We start from the raw sequence: 13188 nt of genomic DNA on the forward strand, positions 1-13188 counted from the left end.
GATCTGCTTATCATCAGTGACCCCACACTAGGTCCTCTCACTCACAGTCTTTATAAACACCTTCCTGTTCCTTGCGTTCCAGCAAGTGTAGCTGTTATGTTATAACAATGGTGTAGTGGTCTCTTTGTCTACTCTGAGAGGAAGTGAAGGCCACAGGAGTTAGTGTGGCAATATAAGTTAATGTGGCAATAATTAACAAGGCGTAATTAGATTTCCTGCTCACTTTATTAGACAGGCACCCTCAGAACAAACAGCGAAGCTTTAGAGAGGGACTTCGTCAGCCATTACACTGGATGTGTCATTATTGACTTCCCCTAATCAAATCTATGTTTATCTGCTGCTGTGTGACCACAGGGCTGTGGAGAGAGTGAGAGAGGAAAGGAGAGAGAGAGAGAGAGAGAGCAATGTATGTTTTCTCAGTGACTGAGTTTCTGATTCTCTCTCCCTCTCTCCCTGTCGCCCCCCCCCTCTCTCTATCTATCTATCTCTCTCTCTCTCTAATCCCTTATCTTTCTCCTCTCTTTTCCTCTCTCTCTCTGTTCTGATCTAGTTTGGAAGAACAGAGGTGATCGACAACACACTAAATCCAGACTTTATCAGGAAGTACATCCTGGACTACTTTTTTGAGGAGAAGCAGAACCTGCGATTTGACGTGTAAGTTATTCTGTTTGATCCTGTCCTCAGAGGACACAGCGGAGTGTGTGTTTCAGATGTGCCACACCTCTACACTCGGAACCCTTCCCATTCTCTCTCTCTCTCCCCCTTCCCCCTCCTCATCTCCTCCCCATCCACCAACTTCACACTCTCCTGTGTAATTATTCATTGCTGCACTGTCTTGATTTATTGGGAGTAAGATTGGTTGGATAAGGGTGATACTGTACATATTTCATATGGGGGTTTTATCCTCAATCTGCACACTCCTAAGCAAAGCAAATGTCTGAAGCCGAGTGCCATAATAATTATACTGTCCACCATCCTCCTCCCTCATTCTCCTAGTGAATAGCCCCTCTCTTCTTCAGAAAGGCCCTGTCACTGCACAGGGCAAAAAGGTGAGACTTCATTAAGAGCCCTTTAAGAAAAGAGACAGGATCATTTCCTTAGCTCCCTCATCACCCTCCAACTCAACAGGAGAGAAATATATCGTTCTATAAAAAAAAAAAGTCTCTGCCTGATTAAAAATGTGTAAAGTATATAATATGTTTTTATCTTTTTAGCACAAATAGACAGAAGCCTGCTGAATGTCTCATAGGATTCACAGCGACTTAATGACTTCATCTGGTTCATCTCATGACATGGCTTCTTTAACTTTGAGATAGGGGAGGTGTTACTGTACTTCCTCATAATTAGTGTGGTACATTTACATATTGTTTCTATAGCTAAGCTCGGAGCAAGGGCATATTCAGGTTGAATTACTTTCACTCAAAATTGTTTGGTTTGTGAACTCCATTGTTTCAAGTGAGTGACAGAGGGGCTTACACAACGGTAAAAAGAGTAGACACAATTCATGAACTGTAGAATGATTAAGTTAGTTAATGGTCATATATAGGGTAAGTCTGTTTTCATTTCAATTTTGGTCTATGTGTGTTTCACTTTAATTAGCTTTGCTTGACCAGGCTCAAACACACAACGTTTTACACTTAAATAGCAATGAATTTCTGGAGTTGACCTTATGCTGTGCCGTCCATACTGTATTTAATTGAGTCATTGGCCCACTTTATAGACTGCACACTCAAAGAGTCAATCTAAACTGCTCTGGTTGTATTCAACAAAGTCCAAGCCACACATTGTTTTGTTTTGCCACTGTCAGCTCTCTGTATCTGTGTTTCCTTGTAATTTCAGATTTGATGTTGATTCAAAAAGTCCAGATCTGGCAAAGCATGTAAGTAGAAAGTCTTCATGTGCCCAAACTATATCAAGTGCTTGACTATACTTCACCCGTCAACCATTATGAATGGAATAATTTACTGTTCAAATGCATGCCACCCCTATTTTGGTTTTATGCAAATCAGAATTTGTGTCATCCAAATGCTGACATATATTGGATGAAAATAACAAGTAGTGCTTCATTTCCCATGTTCCATGTGGTCAATATTATATTTGCCCCTCTCATCTGTACATATTACAGATGTATTGATATTGAGTAGCTCCCATGGAATTACAATATCTGTGTTTGGTGCATACTTATGACTTATTTCAATATGAACTGAAGCACTGTCATTTGTCATACTGTACCATGATCAAAGTTTTTGACAAGTACATTTTCTCCACATCCTGTGAGATGCTCCTACACTGCAAGGGATGATGTATTTCACTACTAAAGTTGTGAGGAATGTACTCTCAGGTGTAATGTAATGAAGACAAATGTTGTTTTGCAGAGAATGCTTTGATAAAAAACTGTTATTCTCACACATACAATGCCAATATTTTTGCAGTCAATGATTTGCATATCGCTCGAATATTCATCATTATTTCTATATTTGTCATGATTAATCTTGTTTTATGGTTTTTATACTATCCCTACGTATCTTGCTACCGCTCTCTTTCTTTCTTTCTCTCCCTCTCTCCCCCCATCTCTCTTGCATCTTGTTTTATGACGTTCCTGTATTTGAGTCTTGTGCCTTCTGTTCCATGATGTGCTCTGTTATGTCAATGCTGCTGCCTGGTTTCCCCTTCCTCCTCCTGTCTGGAAGCCCGACCTCAACGTACGTGTCTGCCTCCTCCTCTGACTCCAACTTTTTCACTGTATAATGCTTAAGAAGCTGCTTAGCTCCTCATCCACTTTCCTTATTACCCCCCCCCCCCCCCGTCTCCCCCCCCCCCACACACCTGACTCCTTTCCACCCCTCCTTTCTTCACATTTCCTCCCACACAGGACTTTCTGGGTCAGGTATTCTGTACGCTGGGCGAGATCGTGGGCTCACCTGGCAGTCGACTGGAGAAGCCTCTGGGGTGAGTGGAGCTGTAAACCAACCTAATTTCACTGCTTTATACTCACAGTTAGATGGACCTAATAGGCCGAACATTTAGACAAAATAACACTCAAGCTTGAACAGGAAATGTCCATTACCATAGATTTGAACAGTGTTCACTCATGTAGCCAAATTATTCATGGTTGTTGCTTGACTTCCTCCATGTCTCCCAGTAGATAATGACAGTTCCTTTGACACTAACAGGCTGTATATGCACTGCTAGTTGAGACATGATGTGGCTGCGCGTTGGATTTCATGTGTTCAAGTTGTGGAATGATAAACATGTCAACCATCTGTGGAGTGCATTATGTGGACAGATTAGACGAGTGTGCTTGGATGGAGATGTGTAATTGAACACGACCGGGGGCTTCCTCAATGCAATTACTGTCATTAGAGAAGCAGTATGCAATGTAGAGTGGCAGGATACCCCCGCTCATAGACGCACAGCAGCACCATCAACGCCTTTCACACTCACAAGAGTGACTCCGTGAAGAGTGTGTGTGACTCTGTGAAGTGTATGTGCGTGTGTTTGTGTGTGTTAGTTTTTTGTGTGTGATTCTGTGAAGTTTGTGTGTGTGTGTGTGTGTGTGTGTGTTTGTGTGTGTGTGTGTGTGAGTGTGTGTGTGTGTGTGTGTGTGTGTGTGTGTTTGTCTGTACTCCCCATGTAGCAGATGGGTTTGTCTAAAACTACAGAACTTCAGCTGTGTTGCTCTGAGCCTTGCCAGAAAGCGCTGATAGTGGATTAGAGCTTGGAACTTGGTGCCCTTCAGTGTTGAATAGGAGGATCTGGAGAGGTTGTTTACCAATATGCTGTAAACTAGGCTTTATGCTGTACAGTATCTGCCTTAGAGACTGGGGCAAAGGGCCCAAAACAGCTGTGATTAACACAATTCACAAAGTTTCACAGTTTCCAGGGCACTTTGATTGAGGTGGAGACATGGTAGTGGTGAGATGCCAGAAACAGCTGACGATGATGAGAAGAATTGGTTTGTTAGATGTGTCTTTTTTTGTACTGTGTGGGATTATAAGCAACACCTGAGTTGCCTGAAAATTCTTACCCTAAACCTCTGATTGGAGACCTTTATAATATAATAATAATATATGCCATTTAGCTGACACTTTTATCCAAAGTGACTTACATCGCAGTCAGTGCATACATTTTTCAGTATATATGGTTCCAGCGGGAATCAAACCCACAATAGCATTGTTAGCACCATGCTCTACCAACTGAACCACAGAGAACCACGCTTTTTTAAGTGGTCTTTTTAAAGATGATGGACAATATATGAGGCTACAGTACACTATAGAGAATGCATTCGTTTGCAGAGTGGTTCCAAAACAAACATCGTCAGCTTTATAGTCACTGGCTATGTAAAGGATATGTACAGTAGGTATGGAGGTATATGGCTAAATAATTCTTGGAATTATCTTTAGGAATTAAATGTTCCTATTTTGTTCCCCCATTCCCTTACTGATTTAACTAATCAGTTATACTGAAGTCATTTAGCTAAGGATCCTGACTGCGCTGTTTCTATCGTACCCATTTTCAACAGTTCCACAGTATCCATTGTTAATGGGTTTTCCTCCCTCCTGTGATATACAGTAGAGCTCCTCACACACTAGATTGTGCTGCTGGAGATTTTTAATGGCTAGTGCTCTACTTCCTCCCCTATGCTGTAGATCCTTACATCACAGAGCCCTCTCTCTGCTAGGCTCCACTGAGGGACTTGGGGGAGTGGCCACTCCAGGGAGTGAAGAAATCTGTTAGCCATGGTTAAATGAGCTTTCCCAAGGCATACTGAAACCAATGACCTGCTTAAGAGCCACATCAGTCCCACTTTCCCTACTTTCCACTCTCTCGCTCCATCTCCTTTATATTCTGTCTTTCTCTCTTTTTCTCTCTCTCTCTTTTTCTCTCTCTCTCTTTTTCTCTCTCTCTCTCTCTCTCTTTCCCTCCCCCCCCCCCCCCTCTCTCTCTACTGCTGTCCTTAACCGCACTTATGCACACTTCCATAAACACACGCACAGCTCAATAATTTACTTTAGCCATCGTTGCATGCACATCCTCACATAGAGTACTTGAAATTCAAGGAAACTGGTTTGTAGTTACTGTACTCTGGTGCCTGGTTCAGTTCTGCAGTATCTATTCTCCCGTTCTTCTCATGAAAATAAGTCAAGGCAAGTAATTGTGTTGCTTTGGCTTTACTTGTGCTAGGATAGTTAACATGGGTATGCTGTGTCTCCTGTTCAATATATTCTGGTCATAATGAGTGGTTCTGTATGTCAGGTTTTCAAAGTCTTAAAAGGGCAAAGGAAATGTATAGATGAAAGAGTAAAAGTTCATGTGTCAGAATGACATCTTTGATTGAAAATGCAAATTTTGACTTAGCCACCATGGCATTTACAGTAGGTTATTTTGTCTGTATAGCCTGTGGGAAGAGAATCCTAATGAGTTTATGATATGTCATTGTTCATTAATTATCTGTCAGGTCTCTTTAATGTTCTTTAGGGGATTTAATGTAAGCATATCTCATGCATGTAATATCATGTTAAGATACATTTAGTGTGTTTCTTACTGTACCACCATGGTAACCTTCCATCAGATAACTCAATTACATTATTACAGGGATATCCCCTAGCCATCCAGGCTTACACTTTATTCTATAGAAAATAAAGTGTATTTATCTATTGGACAGTAGAGCCTTAATAGTAGAGCTACAGAACAGTAGATGATAGGCTAATGATTGCTTACCCAAGTGACCTGATTGATAATACCATACTATAGGACAGTGCAGTGATTGTAAGGATGCCAGTTCTGCATTTCAAGGACAGATGGTACATTACCATCTGTCCTTCAGGAAGAAGTATTATTCAGAGAAAACTGGAGCAGTGAACATTGTTTTTCTCATCTTGACTTCAGAGACTTTGGTTAATGTATTTGGCTGCCTGACTTGGGGCTATAGTAGCTACTCTTCAGAGATGTGAAGGACTGCTCTGCAGATTTAAATAATGAGTGGAACAACTGAAATCCTTGATTCCCTGAATCCACCCTCAAAGTTGATGAGGGTGTGCATATAGGATTCCTCCCCATGTTTATTGCAGGCTTTTCCTAACTGGAGGTGAAGCATTTGAGATGGCTTGCAGTAATCAGAGCTCAGTGCCTGGGGACATCACACACAATTAGACCATGCTGCTGCTCCACTAAATGCCTATTTGTCAAGTTTATTGGTCAATGAAATGCATACTGTACTTTGCCAGCTTCCTCTCAACATTGCAAATAAGTAAGAATAAAATACAATAATAACACTATAAACGATAAATGTTAGATAAGTGAGCATAAGTATAAATAAGGCAATATGTGTTCCATCATTTAGGAATACAATACAGTAATAAATAGCAGCCATGATGGTTGTGAATGTAAGTGTGTGTGTGTGTGTGTGTGTGTGTGTGTGTGTGTGTGTGTGTCTGTGTGTCTGTGTGTCTGTGTGTCTGCGTGTGGTTGATGTGCAGAGAGCCAGTGCAAATTGTCTTACAGCTAGAGTTAGCTGTTCAAAAGTCTTATGGCCTGGAGAAACTGTCGGTCTGAGACCAGATGCACTGGTGCTGTCGGCCAGACGTTAGCAGAGAGAACAGTACATGGCTGGGGTGGCTGAGGTCCTTGGTGTCTTCCGGGCCTTCCACAGACACCACCTGTTGTAGATGCCCAGGAGCTCGCCCCATGTGATGGACTGAGCTGTCTTCACCACCCTCTGCAGAGCCTTGCGATCGAGGGGGGTACAGCTGCCAGGGCTTTTACCTCCTCCCTGTAGGCTGTCTCATCGCTGTTGGTAATCAGTGGTGTCGTTAGCAAATGTAATGATGGTATTGGAGTCGTGCATGGCCAAGCAGTCCTAGGAGAACAGTGAGTAGAGGAGGGGACGGAGCACACAGCCCTGGGGGGCCCCCCGCATTGATAGTCAGTGCGGAGGAGGTGTTGCTGTGTATCCTCACCACCTGGAGTCTACTCGTCAAGTCCAGGATGAAATTGCAGAGGGAGGTGTTCAGACCCAGGGCCCTGCGCTTGATGACGAGCTTGGAAAGAACAATGGTATTGAATGCTGAACTGAACAATGAACAGTAGAGTAGGTACTCCTACTGTATTGTCCAGGTGGGATAAGGCAGTGTGCAGTGCAATGGCGATGGTGTCATCCATGGATCTATTTGTGCGGAATGCAAATTGGAGGAGCTCAAGGGTGTCTGGTAGGGTGGAGTTGATGTGGGCCTTGACCAGCTTTTCAAAGCACTTCATGATGACAAATGTGAGTGCAACAGGGCGATAGTCATTTAGACATACAATTTCCCATGAGGTAACAAGGGTTCCGAAGTGATAATAATGTATGCTTCTACTTAGGGTGGGGAAACGGTAAAACCTTGCTGATGTTACCAAGAACCTCATCTCACTTTACATGTACCCAAAGGGCTTTGTTAGTTGCAATTATAATTCCAAAAGCATTTTTATTGTGATATATGTGTTTTCCATTCATTGCCCTTCACAAGTTGACCTTTAGTGATTCTGGGAGGACGTGCCTGTTCTTCCTATCTGGAAATCTCCTGGGGCTCAGCTTGCTATGAAAATAATTTGCTCTTTTAATGTACACACCCATTGTTAAAGAACTGCAGACAATCATGCAAAGCAGCCATTCTTTGTCTGATTGATAATAGAGGCCTAAGGTGCCAATGCAAGCAAGGATAGTGGACATTTTAACTTTCCCAGATAAGCTTGCAGGTTCGCTTTGCATTAAAAGCAGACTGTTTGCTTTTTCCTCTGGGGCCACAAACCTCACACAGCGTCATTGTGCCATCAACTTCTCGGGAGGTGAGAAAGCACCCCTGCGACCTAGTGTTGGTCCCTCAACTCAACACTGTGTTATTATTAATCTGCTGAGTAGTCACAACACATCCATCCTACCTCTACTCCACAGGCAGTAGCATGAGCTCACCAGAGGTCAACCTGACCCTGTGTAACATGATTACAGATATGAATTCCATCACTCACAATGCCAGGTGAGGCCAGGAGGTGCAGCCTCGTGGCCACTTGACAGTGGACGGATATGAGAAAACAGAACCTGCCATGGATGTGATGGCCACTGAAGAAAAGTGGTCCCTCTGTGAAAAGAGTCTTTGTGTCTGTCTGTCTGTCTGTTAGATGTGAATATTAAGATGAAGGAGGTGTCTCTCCTTGGGCCTCTGATGGAAAGGGATGTTCTGTTCTTGCCGGGAGGACATTGAGATGATGTTTGGATAGTTAAGTCCATTGAAATGGAATCGTAGTTATAGGCAGAGAAAAGGAGGGAAATTACTCCAGGCTATTTTGACTCACTATAGCCTGGGTTTCAGAATGTAAATCTCCTCTGAATAGTCAGTTCCATGTCTTACTCACAAACAAACAAATGTTTCAGTGCCTGCAGGTAGTTGATGGAGTCTTTGTTTATTTAGGCTGACAGGTAATCAAGCAGCCATGGATTGAGTCATCAAAGCTGTGCAACATAATTGATGTACAGTAATCAAAACTCCAACAACAATCTTATTTAAGTACTGAAATGTCACTTGGAATTGCAAGTGACTTAGTGTAAGGGGTTGTGTTGTGTAGGTTTGTAAGAGGCCCAGCATTTCACACTGTAACAGGTCTTATTACGGTTTCGATAAATGGTGATAACTGCCATTATGCATCAGTAAACAGAAGTGGAGATACATACAGTTATGAACCCCATTAGATAAAAGGAATGAATGGGTTGTTACTCAGGCTATTTAGGTTAGAGACCATCATGATAGAGATAATGGATTTGTTATGGGTCAATCAAGGCATTGCTGATGCATGAGAGGATAGAAGGCCCAGAGGACATAATGCATTTGTAAAGAACACTTATTTGTCATGGTTCCATCTGGCCATCAGAGGGCTCACAGGTGTTGCTATTTATTAATTAGGACACTTCCCTATAAGAAGTGTGTTTTTTTGTTGTTCCTTTGTCTTTGCTTGGAATCTCTTATAGGTTGTATCTTTTGATCTCTGTCACAAGTATTCCTGTGGTTTTGTATTCTCTAGTGTTCTTTGTATTTTCCTTGTTAATACCAAGTAAAGGCCTTTGTTAATACCAAGTAAAGGCCTTTGTTAATACCAAGTGAAGTAATTTGCCTTCAACGGCGTTGCCTCGTCTGGCCTCCTCTCCGCTCCTGGGTCCTACACCACACAACATCACAGCAAGCAAAGACCTCAACATGGACCCAGAGGAGATTGACCAGATCAGGAACATTGCCTCCCACCTAGGAGTACTTCTGGGGCGACATCAAGAACAACTCTCCTAAATGGCGGAGATCCTCCAGGCACTTACCCACTCTGTCCAGCAGCCCAGTGAACCCAAGATCCCAGACCCCGAATAGTATGACGGCCACTCTGAGAAGTGCAAGGGGTTCCTCACCCAGTGTTCCCTGGTGTTCAAGCTGCTGCCCTCCTCGTTCCACACCGACCGGGCCAAGGTTGTCTACATCATCTCCCTGCTTTCAGGGAAAGCCTTGGTGTGGGCAACAGCGATGTGGGAACAGTCACCATCTGGCAGCTCCCTCTCTGCTTTCACCTCCAAGCTGCGGCGTGTCTTTGATCACCCAGTCGGCAGACGAGAGGCACTGAGTCATCAAGTTCCGGACCCTCGCGGCAGAGCGGTTGGAATCTGGAGGCATTGATCACTGCCTTTCACCATGGATTGTCCTCTGCTATTAAGGACGAGTTAGCTGCTCGGGATCTAAGAGGGGACCTCAAGACTGGTTTCCTGAGCACCCCAAGCCCACCGAGCCAGTCTCCTAGTTTCCCGAGCACCCCAAGGCCCTCAAGCCAAGCCCTGAAGAGCCCATACAGTTGAGTCGCGCCCGCCTGAGCCCACAGAAACGAGACTGGCGCATTGCAGGATGAAGCCATTTCCATTCAACATGCCCAGAGCGGCTCTTTATGTCAGGTCTTATCTCCCATTATTCATTTGACCTTTTCGTTGTACTTCACCTTTAATGCTTTATTTCCTCTTTGCAAGTTTCGTGAACTTGGCCCGTGCTTAGTCTAAAACCAAGAGACCCTCTCATGGTTTGACAGCTGTCGTCTCCTCTTTGTGAACTGGATGTCACTGCTGTGTCCTTTTGAATTAGCTTACTGCTCTTTTCATCCGATTCTTTAATCCTGGTGAGGTGAAGGATTACGGCTGCCCATGCATTTATGAAGATCAAGAGGATTATCTGGCATAATCCCATTTGAACCCCCAGAGTTTTGGCACCTTAACTATTTTGGTTCAGCTATGGTATGCCACTGATCAAAGTTTACCATGGCAAAGCTCCAGTTTATCTCTCTCCTCTGAAATCTCTATTTATCTTTGTTTCAACTCAAATAAGTGTATCCTCACTTACTCTAATCCCCTTGTTACCCATTGGGACTCAGTGGATTCAATGACCTGGGTACAAAGCTTACAGTATCTCACTGGAATTAGTAGGTTTGTTCCTCTGCAGGGTATGTATGACTTAGTTGTCCCCCACCAAAAAAATTGGAGAGGGGACTATGATTCAGTCTCTGTCCGTTCGCATGTCACAAGCTTTTCTTGGACACCACTGGGACAATTTCGATGAAACTTGGGTGAATGATGAGTCTTGTCATACAGGTGGGACATTTACGAAAGTGAGTGGCCCAATTTCGACAAAACTACGGTGAAAGATGTGTCTTGCCACAGAGATTGCTTAGGAGTTTCGCCGACTAATCATTAAACACGTCAAAATAGGGTGCAAAGTGGAGAGATGGGAGTGTTACCTAATGCAGTAGGCATATAGCCTTCCAAATTTGGGAATACTATTTTTGAGAAATCAACATAATAGCCTAACGAATTTGGGAATAATATTTTGTGAGTTAAGTCTGTTATTCAGGATCATTTATACCGACACTTGGTCTATATCAATATGGAAACATTGTGAAAGAGTTGTGAAACCTAGGTTTATAGCCAGTCGCATTTGTGACCAAATCATTTGCCTGTGCAAACATTTTGTCTTAGCCTATTGGTGAAATTTGCGTTTGAAGTAAAGGAGTCTTATATATACAGTTAGTAAGTAATGGCTACTATGCCAAAATTATTTTTCTCTTTGGTCGCAGAAGGTGATCGCACCAAGAGAAAAGCCCTCCCTTTGCGCAACGGGGACAAAGCACTACTATAAAACAGAGACAACCAGAGTGTCATAGTAAAAAGTTTATGAATAGACGTCTTGCTTCATTCACAGACTTCATTCCATCACTCTCCTTTTATAGAGGGGCGCTACATCATTCATGGGGGACAACATGTTTACTGTACACTTGTTGTGTTTTACTATAGGTCTCAGAATGACTGGTAGATGAAGACTTTATAGCTCCTTGCCTGTTACAGTAAATATCACTGTAAAAATATCCCCTAGTAGTGAGAGCAATGAGGTTCTCAGAAAATGGGAAAATAATGTGCTAAGCTGTGTGTTGTGAGAAACACAATTGGCGCGTGTGTTGTTGTTGCATTCTTGCTTGTGTTATTGAGTGACCTCCCCCACTCTCATATGTCTGACACGTTGCTGTGTCGTTAAATACCAACACCATTCTTCATCCTAATGACCAAACGTGAACAGCTCCCACAATTGCCTCATCCTCCCCCTCCTGCCTATAATCTCACCGCCCTCATTCACCTACCTCTATAGTTGTAGGTAATGGAGACAATGGGAATTTTCTATGACGATTTTACAATGGTAACTGCCTGAGGAGAGGAAGCTAAATGAAGGAAGGCTTTAGCGTCTGTGAAGCACGGATATAATGTGTCATGCATTTCATTTGATGCATTATTATATTCACAGACTTAAATGGTCTCTGAGAGAAAATAATCCACGCCTTGCTCAGTAATGCACTGCAATGCCATTGTTTATAAAACCCATCTGTAGTCAAATAAACTGTCTAGACTCTAGAGGATGAGATTATCTTATTGATCTATCTATTTTAAACGTCAAAATGCAAATGCAGGAGCTCTGTAGCTTTTTTAATGTTGAATTGACATTGTTTTTTGATGATTGTTGGTTAGTCACATGTTGGTTGGAATTTATTAGACGTTGCTATGTAAAGGTTATTTTTTTAAGGTTGTCATTTGATGCTCTTCATTTTACGTTGCTCCATAATTGCCACATGTCACAATGTTGTGTGATGACCATCAAATGCAGATTTTCAGAAAACCTGTTTTTTCAACCCATGATAAACAATGTAACAACATGGGATGATGACCATCAAGTGACATCCATAAACCAACATGGTCTGATGGTGTTACCACATTCTAGTTTGGTTTTAATGTTGTCCCACAGTTATCTTCCATCGTCTCTCTACTGTATAGTTGGCACGAGACAGTGAATCAAAGTGGCTAATGAGACGACAGTCTTGGTATCTGCAGGAACTGGCTGTCATCCTCTCCTAGCAAACATGCACATACACACACACACACACACACACACACACACACACACACAGTCCCTCTCAGTCAAGTGGAGCCAGCATCGTGTCAACATTGTGTCAAATATTCCCTGATTCATCTTTCTCAAGCTCTCTGTTTATTTTCTTGTCTTTGTCAAGACATGTTTGATCCTCTGGGCTTCTGTAGTAAGGACCAGAGTGGATAGGGCTTCATTGACATTCTGTTAATCTGACTGTACTGTGTGGATGAAACCCACCTGAGGTTTTGGGGAAAATCAATCTGTATCATGGATTAAACTGGCACCAGTCTGCCTAGGACCATGGCTGCATGTCTGCCAAGGACGACCCCAGTGACTGGCTGAATTACGCTCTGCTTTGGAATATCATGCATTATCAGTGCCACTTACTGTACAGTAGCATGTGGTTAGCGCTGTAGCTACGGACCTAAATGCCACGATGTAAAAGAGTTCCTTCATTATATGCCTGGAACCATATGAATTCCTGAGGGCCTTCAAGCCAAGCATAATTATAAACATCTTTACTGTTATGACGGTGTCTTCTCTTTTGCTGATTGCATATGTTTTGCTCCATGAGAGAATAAAGAATTGTAATAAAGATATTATTAACCTTCTATCCTTTAATTATAGATGATGTTGGCTCACTTATCTTTTTTTTTTTTTTTTTTCATTTTCTAGTTTCTTCCTAGCAGCCACTCACTTCAGTTTCAGCACACCCTTTGAAGTC

General features: G+C 42.7%; 1 protein-coding gene across 1 annotated transcript in view; it reads left to right on the top strand.

Annotated features, from left to right (window-relative positions):
* The window catches only part of cpne5a (copine Va), a gene marked incomplete at both ends in the record, with an annotated part of 54434 nt that overhangs the window by 15508 nt on the left and 25738 nt on the right, over window positions 1-13188 (top strand). Inside the window, 3 exons of the mRNA XM_083674410.1 lie at window positions 551-654; window positions 1840-1879; window positions 2873-2949. Of these exons, the coding sequence (XP_083530536.1) occupies window positions 551-654; window positions 1840-1879; window positions 2873-2949 (221 nt within the window). The remainder of the gene's footprint in view (window positions 1-550; window positions 655-1839; window positions 1880-2872; window positions 2950-13188) is intronic.

The sequence above is a fragment of the Argentina silus genome (genome assembly GCF_951799395.1).
Source record: "Argentina silus genome assembly, chromosome: 8".
Classification (NCBI taxonomy): domain Eukaryota; kingdom Metazoa; phylum Chordata; class Actinopteri; order Argentiniformes; family Argentinidae; genus Argentina; species Argentina silus.